A 24,639-nucleotide genomic window follows, 5' to 3' on the forward strand; every position below is an offset into this window, starting at 1 on the left:
GGCAGTGGCTTCTTATGCAGAGCGAGAGAGACAGAGTTCCCTCTGAGCCAGAAAGGGGAGCTGAAGCAGGGAGCCAAGCCAGGAGACCCCCGGGCAAGGGAGCGCCAGGAATCTCAGAGCCGCTGCTTCAGCTGACGCAGCGGCACACAGGGCAGCAGATTTTAACTGCCCACAGACCAGGAGATTCACAGGCGGTAAAGCTCCCCAGGTTCCCAGCGCCGCTGGTTGGACCGGAGCTGCCGCTCGGCCTGCACGGGGGGCAGGGAGCAGCGGCTCCTTGAACAAAGCGAACGAGACTGTGTCCCCTCTGGGCCAGCAAGGGGAGCTGTGGCAAGGAGGCAAGCCAAGAGATTACCGGACAAAGAGGGCCCCTCTGGAAACACGGCTGAACCCAGGACGGTCCAGCTCTGTGGGGGAGGGGCGTCCTCCATCGGGAAACACCCTGCAGTTCCAGGGCAATTTTCCGTAACCAAGACAACCCGCCACTACAGAGACTTCGTCACTACAGGGGCGGGCCAGCATAGCGGAAGCAGTTCTAACTACACTCACAGGACTGCAGGGAAGCTCACACGGAAGCTGGGCGGAGCCCACAGCAGCTCAGCGAAGCCTCTGCAGGCTGAGTGTGACTAGACTGCCACCTTGTGGGCAGGGAAAACGGTAGCAACACAGCTGAAAAACATAAAGTGCTAAACCCCTGGGCCAGAACACCTGGGGAGAAGAAAAGGGGGTTTATGAGTTCAGCTGCTGCAGACTTAAAATTACCAAAATCAGAAAGACAGCAACTACAAAGTCAATAGGCGGATAAATCCACAAAGATGGGAAGAAACCAGCGCAAAAAGGATGAAAACACCCAAAACCAGAACACCTCTCCCCCTACAAGGCAGCATAACTCCTCACCAGCACGGGAACAAGACTGGACGGAGAATGAGTGTGATGAAATGACAGAATCAGCTTTCAGAAAATGGATAATAAGAAACTTCTGTGAGCTAAAAGAACATGTTCTAACCCAATGCAAAGAAACTAAGAACCTTGAAAAAAGACTTGATGAAATGCTAACGAGAATGGACAACTTAGAGAGGAATATGAATGAATTGATGGAGCTGAAAAACACAACACGAGAACTTTGCGAAGCATGTACAAGTTTCAACAGCAGAATTGACCAAGCAGAAGAAAGGATATCAGAAGTTGAAGATCAACTCAATGAAATAAAACGAGAAGGGAAGATTAGAGAAAACAAGGTAAAAAGGAATGAACAGAGTCAACAAGAAATATGGGACTACGTGAAAAGACCTAATCTACGTTTGATAGGTGTACCTGAATGTGACGAAGAGAATGCATCCAAGCTGGAAAATACTCTTCAGGATATTATCCAGGAAAACTTCCCCATCCTAGCAAGGCAGGCCAAGATTCAAGTCCAGGAAATACAGAGAACACCACAAAGATATTCCTCTAGAAGAGCAACCCCAAGGCACATAATCATCAGATTCACCAGGGTTGAAATGAAGGAGAAAATACTAAGGGCAGCCAGAGAGAAAGGTCGGGTTACCCACAAAGGGAAACCCATCAGACTCACAGCAGATCTCTCAGCAGAAACCCTACAGGCCAGAAGAGAGTGGGGGCCGATATTCAACATCCTTAAAGAAAAGAACTTTCAACCCAGAATTTCATATCCAGCCAAACTAAGCTTCATAAGTGAAGGAAAAATAAAATCCTTTGTGAACAAGCAAGTACTCACAGATTTCATCACCACCAGACCAGCTTTACAAGAGCTCCTGAAGGAGACACTACACATAGAAAAAAACAACCAGCACCAGTCACTCCAAAAACGCACAAAATGGTAAAGAGCAGCAACACAATGAAGAATCTGCATCAACCAATGGGCAAAACAGCCAGCTAGCATCAAAATGACAGGACTAAACTCACACATAACAATATTAACCCTAAATGTAAATGGACTAAATGCCCCAATCAAAAGACACAGACTGGCAAATTGGATAAAAAGCCAAAACCCATCAGTGTGCTGTATCCAGGAAACCCACCTCACATGCAAGGATACACAAAGGCTCAAAATAAAGGGATGGAGGAAGATTTACCAAGCAAATGGAGAGCAAAAAAAAGCAGGAGTTGCAATTCTCATCTCTGATAAAATAGACTTTAAAGCAACAAAGATCAAAAGAGACAAAGAAGGACATTACATAATGGTAAAAGGATCAATACAACAAGAAGAGCTAACGATCCTAAATATATATGCACCTAATACAGGAGCACCCAGATACATAAGGCAAGTTCTTAAAGACTTACAAAGAGACATAGACTCCCACACATTAATATTGGGAGACTTCAACACACCATTGTCAATATTAGACAGATCAATGAGACAGAAAATTAATAAGGATATCCAGGACTTGAACTCAGACCTGGAACAAGCAAACCTAATAGACATTTACAGAACTCTCCAGCCCAAATCCACAGAATATACATTCTTCTCAGCACCACATCACACCTACTCTAAAATTGACCACATAATTGGAAGTAAATCACTCCTCAGCAAATGCAAAAGAACAGAAACCATAACAGTCTCTCAGACCACAGTGCAATCAAGTTAGAACTCAGAATTCAGAAGCCAACCCAGAACCGCACATCCTCATGGAAATTGAACAACTTTCTCCTGAATGTTGACTGGATAAACACTGAAATGAAGTCAGAAATAAAGATGTTCTTCGAAACCAACGAGAATGAAGACACCACATACCAGAATCTCTGGGACACATTTAAAGCAGTCTCTAGAGGAAAATATATAGCAATAAGTGCCCACATGAGAAGAAATGAGAGATCTAAAATTGACACCCTATCATCAAAATTGAAAGAGCTAGAGGAGCAAGATCAAAAAAACTCAAAACCTAGCAGAAGACAAGAAATAACTAAGATCAAAGCAGAAATGAAGGAGATAGAGACACGAAAAACCCTACAAAAAATCAATAAATCCAGGAGCTGGTTTTTTGAAAAGATCAACAAAATAGACAGACCACTAGCCAAACTTATAAAAAAGAAAAGAGAGAATAACCAAATAGATGCAATAAAAAATGATAAAGGGGATATCACCACAGATGCCACAGAAATTCAAACCATCATCAGAGATTATTACAAACAACTCTATGCACATAAACTAGAAAACCTGGAAGAAATGGATAAATTCCTGGACAGTAGTCTCCTCCCATGCCTAAACCAGGAAGAAGTCGAAACCCTGAATAGACCAATAACAAGGTCTGAAGTCGAGGCAGCAATTAAGAGCCTACCACCCAAAAAAAGCCCAGGCCCAGATGGTTTCACAGCCGAATTCTACCAGACATACAAAGAGGAACTGGTACCATTCCTACTGAAATTATTCCAAATAATCCAAAAAGAGGGAATCCTTCCCAAATCATTTTATGAGACCAACATCATCCTAATACCAAAACCCGGCAGAGACTCAACAAGAAAAGAAAACTACAGGCCAATATCCATGATGAACATAGATGCAAAAATCTTCAATAAAATACTGGCAAGCCGACTACAACAGCACATCAAAAAGCTTATCCACCATGATCAAGTAGGATTCATCCCGGGAATGCAAGGCTGGTTCAATATACGCAAGTCTATAAATGTAATTCACCACATAAACAGAACCAAAAACAAAAACCACATGATTATCTCAATTGATGCAGAGAAGGCCTTCGACAAAATTCAACAGCCCTTTATGCTAAAAACCCTCAATAAACTAGGTATCGACGGAACGTATCTCAAAATAATAAAAGCTATTTATGACAAACCGACAGCCAATATCATACTGAATGGGCAAAAACTGGAAGCATTCCCTTTGAAATCTGGCACTAGACAAGGATGCCCTCTCTCACCACTCCTATTCAATATAGTACTGGAAGTTCTAGCCAGAGCAATCAGGCAAGAAAAAGAAATAAAGGGTATTCGATTAGGAAAGGAGGAAGTCAAATTGTCTCTATTTGCAGACGACATGATTGTATATCTAGAAGACCCTATCGCCTCAGCCCAAAATCTCCTGAAACTGATAAGCAACTTCAGCAAAGTCTCAGGATACAAAATCAATGTGCAGAAATCACAAGCATTCCTATACACCAATAACAGACTTAAAGAGAGCCAAATCAAGAACGAACTGCCATTCACAATTGCTACAAAGAGAATAAAATACCTAGGAATACAACTAACAAGGAACGTAAAGGACCTCTTCAAGGAGAACTACAAATCACTGCTCAACGAAATAAGAGAGGACACAAACAGATGGAGAAACATTCCATGTTCATGGTTAGGAAGAATTAATATCGTGAAAATGGCCATACTGCCCAAAGTAATTTACAGATTCAACGCTATCCCCATCAAGCTACCAATGACCTTCTTCACAGAACTGGAAAAAACCACCTTAAACTTCATATGGAACCAAAAGAGAGCCCGCATAGCCAAGTCAATTCTAAGCAAAAAGAACAAAGCGGGAGGCATCACACTACCAGACATCAAACTCTACTACAAGGCTACAGTAATCAAAACAGCATGGTACTGGTACCAAAACAGAGATATAGACCAATGGAACAGAACAGAGGCATCGGAGGTGACACAACATATCTACAACCACCTGATCTTTGACAAACCTGAAAAAAACAATCAATGGGGAAAGGATTCCATGTTCAATAAGTGGTGTTGGGAAAACTGGCTAGCCATATGCAGAAAGCAGAAACTGGACCCCTTCCTGACACCTTACACTAAAATTGACTCCAGATGGATTAAAGACTTAAACATAAGACGTAACACCATAAAAACACTAGAAGGAAACCTAGGCAAAACCATTCAGGACATAGGCGTAGGCAAGGACTTTATGACCAAAACACCAAAAGCATCGGCAACAAAAGCCAAAATAGACAAATGGGACCTAATCAAACTCCACAGCTTTTGCATGGCAAAAGAAACAGTCAATAGAGTGAATCGGCAACCAACAGAATGGGAAAAAATTTTTGCAGCCTACCCGTCTGACAAAGGGCTGATATCCAGAATTTACAATGAACTAAAAAAGATTTACAAGAAAAAAACAAACAAGCCCATTCAAAAATGGGCGAAGGATATGAACAGATACTTTACAAAAGAAGACATACATGAGGCCAACAAACATATGAAAAAATGCTCATCATCACTGGTCATCAGAGAAATGCAAATCAAAACTACATTGAGATACCATCTCACGCCAGTTAGAATGGCGATCATTAAAAAATCTGGAGACAACAGATGCTGGAGAGGATGTGGAGAAATAGGAACACTTTTACACTGTTGGTGGGAGTGTAAATTAGTTCAACCACTGTGGAAAACAGTGTGGCGATTCCTCAAGGACCTAGAAATAGAAATTCCATTTGACCCAGCAATCTCATTACTGGGCATATATCCAAAGGATTATAAATCGTTCTACTATAAGGACACATGCACACGAATGTTCATTGCAGCACAGTTTACAATAGCAAAGACCTGGAACCAGCCCAAATGCCCATCGATGATAGACTGGACAGGAAAAATGTGGCACATATACACCATGGAATATTATGCAGCCATTAAAAAGGAGGAGTTCACATCCTTCGTAGGGACATGGATGAACCTGGAAACCATCATTCTCAGCAAACTGACACAAGAACACAAAATCAAACACCACATGTTCTCACTCATAGGCGGGTGTTGAACAAGGAGAACACATGGACACAGGGAGGGGAGCACTATACACGGGGGTCTGTTGGGGGGGAGGGGGGACAGCGGGGGGGTGGGGAGTTGGGGAGGGATAGCATGGGGAGAAATGCCAGATATAGGTGAAGGGGAGGGAGGCAGCAAATCATACTGCCACGTGTGCACCTGTGCAACAACCTTGCATGTTACTCACATGTACCCCAAAACCTAAAATGCAATTAAAAAAAATAAAAAATAAAAATATTTCATGGTGGTAAAAATGTGTGGAGCAGAAAAAGGTGTAATTTGACAAATTTAGAAAGCTTGTGAAAATTTAAAGTTTCTAATACGATTATTCACTGTATTGTTTTGATCAGTGGTACTACCTGAAAAATATGGAAATCTATCAAGTGTTACTGGATCAGTACTTTCAACAGTGAACTTCATTTACCCTCATGGACTTAACTATTGTCAGTTCTGTGAATTTTTGATAAAAATTGATGCCAAATGTTAGCCTGCATTATGCTATCACACAGCATTTCAATGGCTCAGCACTGCTAAAGCTTCACAGTGATATTTTGAACTCAGGGCCCAGACTGAACTTGTTATGAATGAGAAGAACTGCCTTCAATCTCTATTAATGGACACTAAATGGCTTTGAAAATTAGTTTTTCATCAAAAGAGAGCCAGCATAGCCAAGACAATGCTAAGCAAAAGGAACAAAGCTGGACGCATCATGCTACCTGACTTCAAACTATACTACAAAGCTACAGTAATCAAAACAGCATGGCACTGGTATCAAAACAGAGATCTAGACCAATGAAACAGAACAGAGGCCTCAGAAGTAATGCCACACATCTACAACCATCTGATCTTTGACAAACCTGACAAAAACTAGCAATGGGGAAAGGATTCCCCATTTAATAAATGGTGTTGGGAAAACTGGCTAGCCACCAGAAGAGAGTGGGGGACCAATATTCAATATCCTAAAAGAATTTTCAACCCAGAATTTCATGTCCAGACAAACTAAGCTTCATAAGCAAAGAAGAAATAAAATCCTTTATGGACAAGCAACTGCTGAGAGATTTTGTCACCACCAGGCCTGCCTTACAAGAGCTCCTGAAGAAAGCACTAAACATGGAAAGGAAAAACCAGTACCAGCCACTGCAAAAACATACCAAACTGTAAAGACCATCAACACTATGAAGAAACTGCATCAACTAACAGGCAAAACAACAAGCTAACATCAAAATGGCAGGATCAAATTCACATATAACAATATTAACCTTAAATGTAAATAGGCTAAATGCCCCAATCAAAAGACACAGACTGGCAAATTGGATAAAAAGTCAAGACCCATCAGTGTGCTGTGTTCAGGAAACCCATCTCACATGCAAAGACACACAAAGACTCAAAATAAAGGGATGGAGGAAGATTTACCAAGCAAATGGAGAGCAAAAAAAGAAAGCAGGTTGCAGTCCTACTCTCTGATAAAACAGACTTTAATAAAGATCAAAAGAGACAAAGAAGGGCATTATATAATGGCAAAGGGATTAACGCAACAAAAAGAGCTAACTATCCTAAATATATATGCACCCAATACAGGAGCATCCAGATACATAAAGCAAGTTCTTAATGACCTACAAAAACACTTAGACTCCCACACAATAATAGTGGGAGACTTTAACACCCCACTGTCAATACTAGTCAGATCAATGAGACAGAACATTAATAAGGATATCCAGAACTTGAACTCAGATCTGGACCAAGTGGACCTAATAGACATCTACAGAACTCTCCACCCCAAATCCACAGAATATACATTCTTCTCAGCACCACATCACACTTATTCTAAAATTGGCCACATAATTGGAAGTAAAACGCTCCTCAGCAAATGCGAAAGAACAGAAATCATAACAGTCTCTCAGACCACAGTGCAACCAAATTAGAACTCGGGATCAAGAAACTCACTCAAAAATGCACAACTACATGGAAACTGAACAACCTGCTCCTGAATGACTACTGGATAACTAATGAAATGAAGGCAGAAATAAAGATGTTCTTCAAAACCAATGAGAACGAAGACACGATATACCAGAATCTCTGGGACACATTTAAAGCAGTGTCTAGAGGGAAACTTATAGCACTAAATGCCCACCAGAGAAGAGAAGAAATAAAATTGACACACTAACATCATGATTAAAAGAACTAGAGGAGCAAAATCAAACAAACTCAAAAGCCAGTAGAAGGCAAAAAACAACTAAGATCAAAGCAGATCTGAAGGAGAAAGAGACACAAAAAACCCTTCAAAAAATCAATAAATCCAGGCACTGGTTTTTTGAAAAGATCAACTAAACAGACCGCTAGCCAGACTAATGAAAAAGAAAAGAGAGAAGATTCAAATAGATGCAATAAAAAATGATAAAGGGGATATCATCACCGATCCCACAGAAAATACCAACTTACATCAGAGGTTACTACAAACACCTCTATGCATATAAAACAGTAAATCTAGAAGAAATGGATAAATTCCTGGACACTTATACCCTCCCAAGACTAAAGCAGGAAGAAGATGAGTTCCTGAATAGACCAATAACAAGGGCTGAAGTTGAGGCAGCAATTAATAGCCTACCAACCAAAAAAATTCCAGGACCAGATGGGTTCACAGCTGAATTCTACCAGAGGCACAAAGAGGAGCTGGTACCATTCCTCTTGAAACTATTCCAAACAATACAAAAAGAGGGAATCCTCCCTAACTCATTTTATGAGACCAACATCATCCTGATACCAAAACCTGGCAGAGACACAACTAAAAAAGAAAATTTCAGGCCAATATCCAAGATGAACATTGATGCAAAAATCTTCAACAAAATACTGGCAAACCAAATGCAACAGCACATCAAAAAGCTTATCCATCATGATCAAGTTGGCTTCATCCCAGGGATGCAAGGCTGATTCAACATCCACAAATCTATAAATGTAATCCATCACATAAACAGAAACAAAAAGAAAAAGCACATAATTATCTCCACAGATGTAGGGAAGGCCTTCAACAAAATTCAACAGTCCTTTATGCTAAAAACTCTCAATAAACTAGGCATCAATGGATCATATCTCAAAATAATAAGAGCTATTTATGACAAACCCACAGCCAATATGATACTGAATAGGCAAGAGCTGGAAGCATTCCCTTTGAAAACTGGCAATAAACAAGGATGCCCTCTCTCACCACTCCTATTCAATATAGTATTGGAAGTTCTGGCTAGGGCCATCAGGCAAGAGAAAGAAATAAAGCATATTTGAATAGGAAGAGAGGACATCAAATTGTCTCTGCTTGCACATGACATGGTTGTATATTTAGAAGACCTCATCATCTCAGCCCCAAATCTCCTGAAACTGATAAGCAACTTCAGCAAAGTTTCAGGATACAAAATCAATGTGCAAAAATCACAAGCATTCCTATACACCAATAACAGACAAACGGAGAGCCAAATCATAAGTGAACTCCCATTCACAATTGCTACAAAGAGAATAAAATACCTGGGTATACAACAAGGGATGTGAAGGACCTCTTCAAGGAGAACTACAAAGCACTGTTCAAGGAAATAAGAGAGGACACAAACAAATGGGAAAACATTCCATGCTCATCATTAGGAAGAATCAATATCATGAAAATGCCCATACTGCCCAAAGTAATTTATAGATTCAGTGCTATCCCCATCAAGCTACCAAAGACCTTCTTCACAGAATTGGAAAAAAACCACCCTAAACTTCATATGGAACTGAAAAAGAGCTCACATAGCCAAGACAATCCTACGAAAACAACAACAACAACAACAAAGCTGGAGGCATCATGCTACCTGACTTCAAACTATATTACAAGCCTACTGTAATCAAAACAGCATGGTACTGGTACCAAAACAGAGATATAGACCAATGGAACAGAACAGAGGCCTCAGAAAGAATGCCACACAACTTCAACCATCTGATGTTTGACAAATCTGACAAAAACAAGCAATGGGGAAAGGATTCCCTGTTTAATGAATGGTTTTGGGAAAACTGGCTAGCCATATGCAGAAAGCTGAAACTGGATCCCTTCCTTACACCTTATACAAAAATTAAGTCTAGATGGATTAAAAATTTAAGCATGAGGCCTAACACCATAAAAACTCTGGAAGAAAACCTAGGCAATACCATTCAGGACATAGGCATGGGCAAGGACTTCATGGCTAAAACACCAAAAGCAATGGCAACAAAAGCCAAAATAGACAAATGGGATCTAATTAAACTTAAGAGCTTCTGCACAGCAAAAGAAACAATCATTAGCGTGAATCAGCAACCAACAGAATGGGAAGATTTTTGCAATCTACCCAGATGACAAAGCGCTAATATCCAGAATCTACGGCGAACTTAAACAAATTTACAAGAAAAAACAACCCCATCAAAAAGTGGGCAAAGGATATGAACAGACACTTTTCAAAAGAAGACATTTATGCGCCAACAATAATATGAAAAAATGCTTATCATCACTGGTCATTAGAGAAATGCAAATCAAAACCACATTGAGATACCACCTCACGCCAGTTAGAATAGCAATCATTAAAAATCAGGAGACAACAGATGCTGGAGAGGATGTGGAGAAATAGGAACACTTTTACACTGTTGGTAGGAGTGTAAATTAGTTCAACCATTGTGGAAGACAGTATGGCGATTCCTCAAGGATCTAGAACTAGAAATACCATTTGAACCAGCAATCCCATTACTGGGTATATGCCCAAAGGATTACAAAACATTCAGTTATAAAGAAACATGCACATGTATGTTTACTGCAGCACTGTTCACAATAGCAAAGACTTGGAAATAACCCAAATGCCCATCAATGACAGACTGGATACAGAAAATGTGGCACATATATACCATGGAATACTAGGCAGCCATAAAAAAGGATGAGTTCCTGTCCTTTGCAGGGACATGGATGAAGTTGGAAACCTTCTCAGCAAACTGACACAAGAACAGAAAACCAAACACTGCATGTTCTCACTTGTAAGTGGGTGTTGAACAATGAGAACACATGGACACAGGGAGGGGAACATCACACACCAGGGCTTGTTGGGGGTTGGGGAGGCTAGGGCAGGGATAGCAGGGGATTGGGGTATTGGGGTTGGCTAACATTAAGAGAAATACCTAATGTAGATGACCAGGGAATGGATGCAGCAAACCACCATGGCACATGAATACCTATGTAACAAACCTGCACAGTCTGCACATGTACTCCAGAACTTAAAGTATAATAATAAAGAAAATTAGTTTTTGCTGTAGATATGATGATGTTTCTTAATAAATCCAACCTAAAATTACGAGGCAAAACAGTGCTTATGTAGAAAGTTTTCAGTGTAGTAATATCGAAAACAATGAATGTTTAATCGAAAGTAGTATCAAGTTGCTTTATATACTTCTTGTGCTGTCAAAAGTTACAAGAAGCAAAATCTTTATTCATATACAAATTTACAGTGGATATGTTTTTTGAGTTCAAACTACAGTTTGAGTAGTGTTATACCAGCCTTGATGCAAGAGCAAAGGTGATTTCCATATCTCAAAATCCATTTAACTATGCAACTGAAGAGCTTCCACCTAACCTTCAGTTGGAAGTGATTATCTGCAATGAAGTAATATGCAAAAAGGCAAATATCAAGAGAAGAATCTAACAAAATTCTACAAATTCGATATAAAAGAGAAATATGCTCAACTGAAATTAGATGCTTGTAGAATGATATCAGTGTTTGGTAATATCTATGTGAGAAAATGTTTTCAAAGATGAAATATAAAAAGTTTATTATAGATCATACCATTTGTACTCAATTTTGATGGCTAGATCACTAACTTTAAATTCCAACTAAGTGAAATGTTATCCCTCCAAAAGAATTCACTTTTCACTCATTAGATTTGTATTACATAAAATTGTACACAATTGTTATATTTTGAATTATAATCAATAAAATTTAGTAAAAATTTTTTTTCTCCTCTTACATAAACACATAATATCCTTGATTTGGAATACTGATCTGCAAAATTTTACTATCCAGCCCCTTACAGAAAAAGTTTGCTGATCCCTGATCTAAATCACTGATTTCCAAAGCAGTTTTCATCAAATTCTTTTATATTTAAAAAGAAACAACATTAGTGGTTCACCTGTAATTTTTTACACAGGTGAATCTGATGCTCAGCTGGCCCTTGGCATCACTGGTCTATAGTTGTTCTACTCCTAATCCCATTTACCATGAATCATTTACAACTGGAATAATCTAGCTTCACTCCCAATAGAAAGACACTGAGCAGAGGATGCCTACAATTTAGCTGAGCAAGTCATTAGCAAAACTAGGTAAAACCCTTAGGATACCCGATTCCTGATTATTACAAAATAAAGTTGATAAGGGATCCAGAAAAACAGTTTTGAAAAACATAGTACAAAGTTAGAAGAGAAGACTATTATTCTCCTCAGCCTACCTATAAAGAAACTCTTTGTATCTTTAGCTAACAACAAACCTATTGTTCATTCACACAACAGATATTGACTGAATATTTATTTGTGTATGTCAGCCATTGTTCCAGGTGCTGGGGATATAGAAGTGAACAAAAAATGCCAAAATCCCTGCCTTCATGGAGCTCACATTTTAGTGGATGGAAGACCATGAAGTCTCAGTGTACCCCTTTCAAAATTACCCAAGGTGAGCTAAAAATTATTTAGAGTCCAAAAACTCAATTTAATCTCATAGAGAGATGACCATTAACAAATTCAAGGTCAGTTTGTATATCTGATGTTGGCAAGATGTGGGAGTCCCTGATGACTGTGATGACTGATCTACTGATTTACCAATGACTAGTAAAGTATAAAGTTTGAGGCTAGATCATCAACAGAGAGTGACAGGCTAAATGTGCATGTGGGTAGAAATGTATATAAGAGAACTGATTCAAGCAGTTGGAGAATGCTGCACAGAAACAAAGGTGAGACTACTCACTCAGTATGACGTGCCCATTTAAGCTTGGTCATTAATGATACCAAGTTGCCCTGATGCTATATGATTTCTTCTAACAGTGCAAAGAGTCTATCTAGAGATAGGATTTTAGTAGGTATATAGGAATGTAGAAAAGAGGGTCAAAGAAGCAGAAGCAGAGGTTTTCTGCTAGACAGGGATGACTGCGATAACGATGGAATTCAAGTTGCATAAGGAGGAAAGTAAAGATGAACAGGGGGACTAATGGATGGAGAAAGGGGTAGAGGTTAGTAGGTCTGAAAGAAGCAGAAGGAATCTGGGCTTCCAGAGATGAAAAATAGAATGAACAAAGGCTGGATGAAGAAAACCGATGGCGGTTACAACTCTTTTTGTCCAATAAAATGTCAAAATCTTGAATCAAAGGGCAAACAGGAAAGCAAGTTTCACACTGCAGTTACAATTTGTTGATGTAGTTATTTCAGAAACTATACGTTTTAGTATGAAATATAAATTAGAAATTAAATAACTAAATGCATTAGAGGAGATTCTGTTTAAAACAGTCTTGATGTATATTAACATTTAAAGCAAAAAAAAAAACTCTACAATGAGTGCTGGTTTAATTTGTTTTCTCTGAGTTTGGATAGCTACATACAAACCTTTCTTAAAGTAGGGTTGTTCTACAATGAAGATAAAAACAGTATGAATTAATTTTTCATTAATGCTATAGCAGTTGAATTACACACAGATAAAGAATTTCAGACTTTCCCCTGGCACTCAAATGATGCCAATAATCTGTCAGGTGGCAGGAAGGTGGCCTCAGTAATCTGTCAAGGTTCATGCCACTCCTTTAAACTTATTATGCCTGGGGTCCAAGTTTGCTTCTTTGCAAAATGCAAATCCTTGGGTCTCCCAGTTGGTTCACATTGACAAAGACAGCTATAGAAATTCACAATCAATTTTCTACTATCTCACTCATACTTTTTGGTATCAATTTTCTCCTGTTGCTTATACAATCTTCCTTTCAGACAGAGCTTAAAGCTTAAACTTGGGTTAGGGTAAATTACGGTTCTCTCATATTGAACAACACTTTTATAATTCCAGAGTCTTTATTATGGGGTCAGTAAGAGACAGCTATGTTCACAGGGGATTCATATTAGATTAGTAGGCTAAGGAGAGACTTCTGTAGAAATCATCTCCGTTTTCACATACTTATCAGCACCAGAATCCAGGTAGGGCATCAGTCTTCTGACACCCATCACTGACAGCCTCTTTTTTATAATACGACCATTTAGGGAGAACACACAGTTGGAGTGTGTTACAGTACAAAGAAGGCATTGAAGCACCTGCAGCACTGCTTAGTGCCTTTGACTCTGCAGTAGGAATAAGGTTAAAGGGGAAAGAATGGTGAAGAAAGAAGGAACAGACTTTATTGCTACTAGTTGCTGATTCTAAGTCAATCATGCCTATTGCTGATTTATAAAACCATCTTCTTCTAAAAGTCCATTTTTCCTTTGCAAAATACTTAGCAAATTCCAAACCAAAAATACCGCATCTGGCTGGAGGTTTCAGTCTTTGCCTTTGTACTAAATTTATGTTCAGGAACGAAAACTTTTGCTAGAAGCAACTCACCGCTCAGTTGCTGGGCTGCAGCCAGGCGGCTGGGCTTCAGGATGAACTGGCACTGCATCTCTCGGGGCAGCTGTTCCATAAGGAAGGGCTCTTGGAGATTGAAAGGGGTGGTAGAGTCCTTGGATCCTGGTGTCAGGAGTGCAGTGTCGCGAAGATGGCTCATTTTAATTCCATATGGATATTCATGCCCTACACAGAGAAAAATCTAAATGTAGACTTCAGGCTGACTGGTACTGTTAGCATGTGTACTACAAAATAGGAATGTACTGCAATTTACTCCTGGGACTTTTGGCATAAAGAATCCTTTTGTTTGACAGAATGATCATTTACACCGTTACAGTTGGAGACCATTATGCAGATGGTTCTACAAAAGTACTTTTAAGAGGAGAAGGGAGAAAAAGAAGAAAAAAAGTCTTTAAAGATTATCTTGTTTGGAATGAATGCACAGATTAGTTTGTGAGTTCCATAATGCTGACTTTTCCAATGTTTTCATCTAATAATATTTAAAGGTGTTCTATTGTCTCCTTTGACATTAACAAGATCTATACATTTTCAGCTAATATATGTCCTTGCTCAGTCTCAAATCTATGATTTACAATATTTTTTCTACCTACCACATAAGCATTATAAGGATCAAATAAATAAACATTAATGGCTAATATTATTTACATAACAGGGACAAAGAACTATCTATGTCAAGTATCACTATTATTAATATTATTTAACACATGTTTGTCTAAAAACATTTCATTAATTTTTATTAGTTACATAGTTAGTTACTCAAGAGCATTGGGACTGGTTTGATTTATGCTTCCCTCTCACTGTTACCCTCTGAGATTGATGTTCAGAGGCAATAATCAGAAGGAAGACTACAGGGGATCAGAAACACAGAAACAGATGCAAAAAGGAATGTACAAACTATAAAAACTAAACCCTGGACATCTGACTACAACATGATTTTTACTCTTTAATATAGTAAATAATTACATCTTTTTAGTGTAATTCTCAAATACCATTGTGCTGTAGTTGTTTTAAGTACAGAGAGCAATTCCCTTCTATTCCTGACTTATCACTAAAAGTAACTCAGCGAACTCTTACTCTTCCTTTCGACTGGCCTAGGCATCCAATGTCAATGTTTCATTAATATCAACTACTACAGATACTTTAATGGATTAAGGCAGAAAAAGGCTTCTATGACAATAATAAAACAAAATCAATTTATCAAAGTAGCTGGCAGCTAATCTACAATTGAGGTTTGCAGAGCACATTAAAATATATGATTAAGAATTGCTGCCAAATCATGGGACAATAACGTCCCATATCCCACTGTTTTTCTGTAAGAGCTAGTCAGGAAGGTAGGGGCTGTTTTAAGCCTAAAAGTTACCATCTACATAGTTTCAATTAATATATTTTATTAAAAGAATGATTTTAAGTGTTTTATTTTTAATAACTTTAATTATTGCTCATTGACTATTACAAAAATAACAACACTAAAAACAAACCTGTTGAGAGGCCGAGGCAGGCAGATCACCTGAGGTCAGGAGTTTGACCAGCCTGACCAACATGGCGAAACCCTGTCTTTACTAAAAATACAAAAAAATTAGCTGGGTGAGGTGGTGGGCGCCTGTAATCCCAACTACTTGGGAGACTGAGGCAGGAGAATTACTTGAACCCGATGGCAGAGGTTGCAGTGAGCCGAGATCGTGCCATTGTACTCCAGCCTGGGCAACAGAGTGAGACTCCATCTCAAAAAAAAAAAAAAATCTGAAAATACAGTCGATTTTGTCTTCAGCTCTGTGCATGATCTGAGTTGTACATTTGTAGAAAAGTCTGGTTTTAGATTACGAAGAGCACTTGAAACACTCTGAATTACACAGTAGTGACCTCATACATAAATGAAGAATTACATGAAATAATGCATATAATATGCTCTGCACAATGTCTGGCAGGTAGTAAGCATTTTAAAATTGTTAACAGAAATTGTCATCATCATCATTATCATTGTCAGCATCTCAAGATCTGGTAAAGATACTGTTCTTTATTTTAATTGTTCTATTTTTGTTAATCACACTGAGTGAAATTACTGATCAAAAATATTTTTTAGCTAATGACTTAAATAAGGTAAAATGTAACCTATTTATTAATAATTCCTCATGACAAATGCTAGAAAATATGACTAGAGAAATAGCAAAATAATTTACTTATTGAAGTAGGAGATAGTAAAGACTTTTAGGAGTCTAAATGGGTTAATCTAATTTTCTTCATGATGCCTAGGAAGGTTCTGGGTACATAGCAGGTGTTACATACTCATTGATGAATTAAGATGCATGGTCGTATTTTAGATGGTCTTGCATAGAGGCACATAGTAGGTAGGTAAGGGAACAGAAAATTTAAAAAATGAATATGAAAAATGAATACATGAAAAGAATACCAATACACATTTCTTTCTTATAAAAATTTTTAAAAGGTTTGGCAGGATAACTCTGTTTGTCAAATGAAAAAGCAGAGAGAAAAGCTTATATTTTTCTTCCAAACTATACCATTAGTTGCTTGAATGAGGAGATACTATTTGTCTAGCACATAGTAAATCCTTGTTAAATATTTATTAAATGGACATCATGAGATTTCACATTTAATAGTATTTAAGCTTAGGACCATAAGACCAATTCTCTGAGACACTTAGAATTATAATCAAAACACAATCAATGCTATCTTAGACTTTTGCAAAAACTTACCAATGAGTGGGTATGGAGCCTCTTCTTTGCCAGAATTGACCCACAACTGGTAATCTCTCTCAGAGCCCTTAGAGATAAAAGAGTTAAATGCCACAATAAATCTTTCACATTTGATACTTGAATGAGAACACACTTTTTTTTGGCCATGTGTCCTCCCTCCTGCTCCCTACCCAGTGATGCTTAGAGATCCATGAACTGCAGTGGAATCAGGCCTTCAAAATATAGGTAGCCCACAGAATGTAAAATCATAGCTAGGCCCCTTTAGAAGGAAAAACAATCTTCCTGGCTCTTAAAGGTGAATCTCTTCTATAGAGTCCTGACTTCTGCTATGTCCCTCCACTTCTTAGAGAATATTGGGTTTAACCTCCAACATGCCCCTGCAAAGACAACCTTATTATCCAGAAAACCGCAAACACTGCTCTGTCTATGATTAAAAAGTAATATCTCAAAGGCTGATTATTAGCTCAGCTGCTTCTGAGCAGGAGAATGACCAAGAGGCTTTGAGGAGATACTTAATTGGCACAATCTCTACTGGCTTTAGTTTGGGCAAGTTCAGTCCTAGAGAAAGAAAGGACAAGAATTCTATTCTAGAGAATAGTCCCAGTCATGAAAAACAATAAAATTGTTCACTAGCAGAATTATAACCCAGCAACATTATAAATCCCACTTGAAAGAAATGATACTAAATTATACAGACTTTGCTGAATCCTCTAGGAGGGATAAAACAAAAGATTTTAGATGAAGCTAGAACAGATAAGCCTGCTGGCAATATTTCATATCCTTGCCTTTAACTTCTGATAAAAAATCACGACCCTGCCCTTATAAAACCATTAAAAAAAATTCCACCCCCATACTAAGTTTGTTACTTCCTTCCCACCCCATCCAAAAATTTATTGTAAATAGGAAGGCAAATCTAATAAAAATCCTTTCTTTTTATATAGTGTCTGAAAACACTGTAATAATCCCTTAGAATTGGTGTAACCAAATAGTCTAAAATCCTAATTAAGTTAACAGATTTTTTTGGTCTGAGAAGATTAATAATTTTATCCAAAGGAACAGCATAAATAAGAAAATGAATCATGCCATTAATTTATCTTCATACCTCTAAAACTATTCTAAAATATATTCATATAGCTTAGAAATTAATGGAGGTACCTACTTTACCCAGTGCATATATTTTAAATGTAATCAAATTTATATTACAAAATTTAACGAGTTATCAGACTTATTATCCCAAATTCTGATTGTCTTGAATTCTGAAGGACTTATTATAGTACAGTGAATAAGCAAATCTAAACACAATTAATAATACTATGGCATGTCTTAAATATGTGTCATGAATTGCTCTGGAAACAGCACTCCTTGAATGATGTAACATGACACATATTTAAGACATGCCATAGTATTTCACAGTATTATTAATTGTATTTAGATTTGCTTATACACAGTGTACTTTCATATTTATAGACAATCTCACTCAAGGAATAGTGTTTTTAAGTGCTTTCTTTAGTTACCATCCTTTTGAAAGTCATTCCCTTTAATGAAAGTACTCATTGTGTGGTGTTTATTACAACTAGCAGCAAGATGATGAAGACAATCTTCCAGTTCTCTTTCCTCTAACTCATCCTCAAATGTTCTAATCTCCACTCCCCAAATTCTCAAAAATTCACCTCTATCTTAGAAAACCAAAAGGTACAAAGCTAAAAGCAAAACAGGGAAGAAGTGTGGTATGCACACTAAAGATCTCCAAATCTATGATCTAATATTAAGCTAATATTAAAGCTTTACTGTTCTTACTTTCTACATTTTGGGGAGTAAAATATGACTTTGGTATCTCTAATAATCAGCTGTCTTATGATGGAAGGAAAACATTTACATTAATTTAAATAATCAAAGTTTGTTTTTAATTAAGAATAACAGAATAACTTACAGTTATGCCTAGCATTGGTAATGCCATGTTAATAACTTCATTCGCTGTATCTGAATTCATTACTGTTATAGTTTTAGACTGTAGAAAAAAATAAGAAATATAGCTATAAAATAATGAATTTTAAAACAGAATAACAAATAATCATTGTCAAGTGATTATCAGAAGGCAAATCTTGATTTCAAGTGTGGACACAGTAAAGCATAAGATTTAGGTATAACACAAACCTTTGATTATAATTTGCTTTCATTCCCTTAGAGATTATGCCCTCTAATAAAACATTTCTCTTAAAGGATGCATGGCTTACAGAATATAAGAGCTTAAGCAAATAAGAAAGACTAAATATATTTCAGAGAGAGTACATGGACCCAGCTCCCAATGAAAAAAATAAATCAGTGAGGTTGGTCCTCTGCCTTATTTTCATAATTGTATTTCCATAATGCAATGGGTAGTAAAAAAAGGGCAAGAGCTGAATCTCTTTCTATTTCTTCCTGAGTAGTATTTTCACAATACAGGGTTTTATTTCTTTGCATGGTATAAAGTCAGGTTAGGTAAAATCAGGATAATAATTGGTTACAAAAGACATTTAAAAAGTCACTATTGGGAACTTTCTATGTGTCACACACTGTGACCACTAAGATTTTCATTGTTGAAATCTTTGGAGGACATAAAACCAATGAGTCTAGAAGAAAGAACTGAAAATTTTAGAAACCTCAATTCTATTACCAACTCTGCCAATTAATAGGATAGCTGTAATAGCTCTGTGCTAAACTATACTGAATACTTTTACTTAAAAGTAGACAATTTGCAACAAACAGAAAAATAATTAACAAGATTCTGATATATCTATAGAGCTCACCGAATTCCAAAATGCATTATTTAAATATAAAACAATGTTATGTTGTAAAAAAAACTTACTACACACATAGGTTTTACACATGAGAATTATAAGATTATATCAGCAATTAGTCCATGATAGAGAAGGCTTAAATGGCACAAAAAAGTAGCATAAATAGAAATAAAATGATATAAAAATAAAGGTAAACAAAATCTGGTAATTCATTATGTATCCTTTCATTAATAGAATTTCTTCTCTATGAGCCAATTATTTGACATGACAAACTGCCTTTAAAAATTGTTTGTTAATTGAATTTTAATTAAAAAGAGTATTTTAAATGCATGATTTCAAATTGTGTTCCTGGTAGCCCCAAGGATAATGCAAAATTGTCTCAAAGTGAAACAGGGAGTGTTTAGAGCACCCAACCCAGTGTCTGTCTTCTACCAGAGTATCATAGGTATATTACATACTGTACTTTAACTTGAGAGATAAATTTTAAAAAGACTTCTGATTTAAAAAAAGTCTAAAATTCTTTCCATTTAATTTAAAGAAACTCATGAAGTGTTGTAAAGTGAAGAATCTATCCTCCCCAATACTAGGCACATATGTTCAAAACGTAATTATAGAAAGTGTATTTTTTCCTACATGCCTTTCCTGTATACAAAACAAACGAATTTCACCAGATAGAGCTCTTTGGCTAGTAAACAAGCAACAGACAAAACTGAAAATGTGGCAATTTTGTTCCATATTAGCATAATTTACTGACAAGATGTGTATAACTAGAGGGTAAAGATAAAGAATGCTTCCCACACATGCATTCCTATCTGGGGTACTGGTTCTGGAAGCAGGGCTCCCTGAATGAGAGTCTTGTTTTGAGAGCTACTTTAGAGAGCAAAGGACAGAGTATGTCACATCATCCTTGACTTAAGCAGGGTACTAGTGACAAAAACAGAGCACTCAACCTGACCACATCTCTTATCTTCCCTTCCAAAATGACAGTGGGACATCAGTCCTTTTTCAAATACACACTTTCCATATACTGAAAAGAAAGTGTTAAAAAAAATTTAAGGGATTTCCCAGGAAATTCTGAATGTAACCTAAACTACCACAACTGAATCAAAGCAGACAGAAAAAACAGGGTTTTTGTTTTGTTTTGTTTTACTTTGCTACAAGAGATCTCTGTAGTCTCATATTATAAAAATTTGAGTATTTCTCTCAAGCAGTGACATCTGGCATTCAGGAGTTGGTCAGAATATTTGCATAACTTTTGCTTTTGGCCAAAACGTAACTATTTTGCACTACATATTTTTCCACACACAAAACTAATCTGTGTGATCTAGAGCTAATGTTAAGTATGACAGTTGATAGTATCATAAAATATTTATAAGTTTTCATATTATTCATAATTGATAACATTTTATCTTTTATACTATGATTGCAGTCATCAAATTATACATAATAACTGACTGGGGTTAATGACTTAATATTTGACCAATATGATAAACACTGTGAGGCAGTAAAATGCTGATCCCTTAAAAATGTCACCTTTCCCAGATCATACTCCTATTAACCTAAAGGATTCAATCCCTAAAAACTTAAAGAATGAATAACTTTTCAAAACCACTTTCTGCTTAAGAAGTGATAAGTTGGGAAAAAGTTGCTTAATAATAATAGGAAATACTCTTTGTGGAAACAGCTTTACTACAAGCCTCTGCAGCTGGTATGGAAAAGATCCAGAGAAATATTCATGCCAGAGGGAAGAAAGAGACATCTCACAAGCAATGTTTTTTCCAAGCATAAATGTTAAATACTGTAGTTCATATGAATTTCTCTTGCTTCATTTTCTCTAGGGTTTATTTTTCATATATATGAAGACATACATATACCCAGGAAAATGTATTTCCCCCCTGTGGTATTTCTAAATGCCTTCCTTCCATAGCACATACACAGTCTGCCTGCCTGCCTGCCCATCTCTCTTCTTATCCATAGTGTTGTCTTATGCAGGGACTTGGAATTTAATTTTCTGGCTTAGAAACACTTACATAGGCACAATTCCCAATGTCCTTGGCGAAGATTTTGAGGGGAATGCTCTTCGGGTAGTCCTTTTCTTTCTCTAGATTGATGTATCTAATCAAATGCAACAACAACCCAAAACAACACTGAGTCAGATGGAATTCGCTAATGGCTTATTTTAGAAATCAATCTATTTTGCTACTATTTCCAATATACTTATATACTATTTTTAAAAAGATAGATGAGAAGACTCAGCAAAGTCAGATTACATTATGGGTTGGAAGAGAATTAAAAAATTTTCAGGACATTAGGCATGGACACACAAAAAATGGGACATCCATGTCAAGTGAGATTTGAAAAGCATAATCAAGTTAGGGCACCTCTGGGTAATGTTTTACCCTCAAAGCTTCCTTGCCTTCTTTGGGCAGGTCCAGCGCCTTACTGATAAGTATAGGAACATATATAATACATAATTTACAAGGCCAAACCAAAGCAATGGCCTCGTACTTCTCATTTAGCTCTTCAGTAGGATGTAAATCTTGGTTATCCTATTGTGTGGGGAGGGAGAGAGGACAGGAGGGAGGGAAGGACTCTAAGTCTAACAGATGAACCTAAGTCAATCATTTTAGTCTGCATGCTCAATGGCAGGGATAATAACTACTATTATTTTTGAGGTGCTTAGCAAAATACCCTGCATTTATGGAAACTTAATACATACTTTGAGGAAACTGTTATCTCCAATTGGTAGGCTGGAGACAATGGAAAGAGAGAGATTATTGACTAATTTCTGTCTAAAATGATTTAACTAGACCTCAATGTTCTCCTTCCTAGAAAGTTAAGAAATACATGTAATGAGAGAACATTATTTATAGCAAGTAAGCAGCTAGTATACAATATAGACAGCACCTTATTAAAAGGACAAATGAACAATTTCTACTAAGGAGAAGGGGAATAATTTGGGGCACATCTCTACAGAAAAGTTAAGGTTAAAGATTAAAAATATGAATACTGAAAAAATACCTCTGAAGGAGAGAGAGCCATTTGTCCTTTTGTTCTGGAGAACTGCAATCAAAGAAAATGGGAGAGAAAAATTGAACCACATAAAATACATATGCTGACAGATTTAGGATTCTCAATCCAAATGAAAATATCAACAGCCTGTTGTTACTAATGTAGTTGCACATACAAGCTGCAACCTTGGCATAATTGTGTTCTGGAGAACACTGCAGTGAAAATATCTCTTTGGAAAAACTACAGTTATGCGTAGTTTTATTAAATCCTTTTGGATGGATCTAAGACAAATCCTCTTTTCTACTTTTTACAAGTCGTATTATACTAGTGGAAAGAGTACTTGATTTGGATTCTAACACTTGGTTTCAAAATTATATGCAAGCTAGATGATCATGGGCAAGTCATTTAACCTCTAAGCCTCAGTTTCTACATCTATGAAACTGGTTAGTATTTTTGTAGCTCAAAAGGCCATACAAATAGAAAGTATGCTTAATATTGAGAATAAAGAGATTAAGAGAAATTTGGCATGTGGATGGAAATCTCTTTGCCCAGAAACCAGTTTGCTGTCAGGAAAACAAAACAAAACAAAATATTTTTTTTGAAAATACGTACAGCAAGATTATGATTTAATAAATTGGTTCACTGAAAACTTACTCTTAATAACTATAACCTTCTAATTAAGATCAATCCATTTTCAACTAAATTAGTATTGATTTTTATGCTGATTTCACTGTTATATTTAATTCTTAAGGTTAGAAATAATTTAAAGCTTATTCCTATGTGGTCTTATCACTAACAGGCTTTTAAAATCATATTTCTCTCTCCTTTTTTTTAAGACAGGGATTTTGCTCTGTTGCCCAGGTTAGAGTGTAGAGGCATGATCATGGCTCACTGCAGCCTTGAACTCCTGGGGCTCAAGTGATCATTCTGGTTCAGCCTCCTGAGTAGTTCGGGCTACAGATGCATGCCACAATGCCTGGTTAATTTTTCAATGTTTTTAGAGATGTTGGAAGTTCTAGTTATTTTATTATTTCCCAAAATATATTTATTCACGAACTTTGTTGCTTAGCAATTTTCTCCATAAGCAATCTCTCAGGATTGGCCAAAGTGCATTACTTTTTTTTTTTTTTTTTACCATTAACCATATACTTTCCATCTTTCACAATTCCTTACTATCTTTTGATGTACCCTCTTTTCTAAAATAGATTTTCTAGGCTCATTTATGTCAAATCTTGAATTTATTTAGCAAAATTCTCTGTTGAGAAATAGATAAGAGGTTTGCTCCAGACCTGCTTTTTTTCAAAGCAGTTAAAGAAAATTGCCCCTTTAAGATGCTTAGTTTTTTTTTTTAACTTTTAACTGCAATAACAGATATATAAAGAAAACTGCACAAAGCTTACATGTACAGCTTAAAGAATTTTAACAAACTGAACACAATCATGTAAACCAGCACCCAGATCATAAAACAGAAAATCAGCTTGGAAGGTTCCTTATGTTCTTTTCCAGGGAGTAGTTTCCACTATCCTGATTCATCCTCAATGCTGTGTTCCCTTGGTTGAATATATAGCATATATTACTTCAAAATATAAATTAAGAAGTGTGTCAGGTTAATGTATGGAGATTGATTTGTGTAATCTTCTTATATATTTCCCTTTCCCCCCGCTCTTTATCTGAATCTGGGATTCCCTTTCTTCAGTAATTCTTAATCTCAGGCATTTTTACAGGACTAAAAATCAAAGTACTTCAAAGTCAATGGCTATCTCTGGGTTTTATAAATACTTAAAC

At 36.9% G+C, this 24,639-nt stretch overlaps 1 protein-coding gene across 3 annotated transcripts in view; it reads right to left on the reverse strand.

The window, feature by feature from the left end:
- ARHGAP20 (Rho GTPase activating protein 20) overlaps window positions 1-24,639 on the reverse strand; it is a 143,963-nt gene that overhangs the window by 23,522 nt on the left and 95,802 nt on the right. For all 3 annotated transcript variants that reach the window (XM_021671115.2, XM_021671116.2, XM_021671117.2), the window contains exons 5-9: window positions 22,864-22,905; window positions 21,873-21,957; window positions 18,996-19,073; window positions 17,066-17,132; window positions 14,331-14,519 (exon numbers count right to left, since the gene is read on the reverse strand). In XM_021671115.2, coding sequence (XP_021526790.2) covers window positions 14,331-14,519; window positions 17,066-17,132; window positions 18,996-19,073; window positions 21,873-21,957; window positions 22,864-22,905 — 461 coding nt within the window. The remainder of the gene's footprint in view (window positions 1-14,330; window positions 14,520-17,065; window positions 17,133-18,995; window positions 19,074-21,872; window positions 21,958-22,863; window positions 22,906-24,639) is intronic.

This window comes from Aotus nancymaae, unplaced genomic scaffold, assembly GCF_030222135.1.
Source record: "Aotus nancymaae isolate 86718 unplaced genomic scaffold, 86718_ANA_hifiasm-v0.15.2.pri h1tg000012l, whole genome shotgun sequence".
Taxonomy (NCBI): Eukaryota; Metazoa; Chordata; class Mammalia; order Primates; family Aotidae; genus Aotus; species Aotus nancymaae.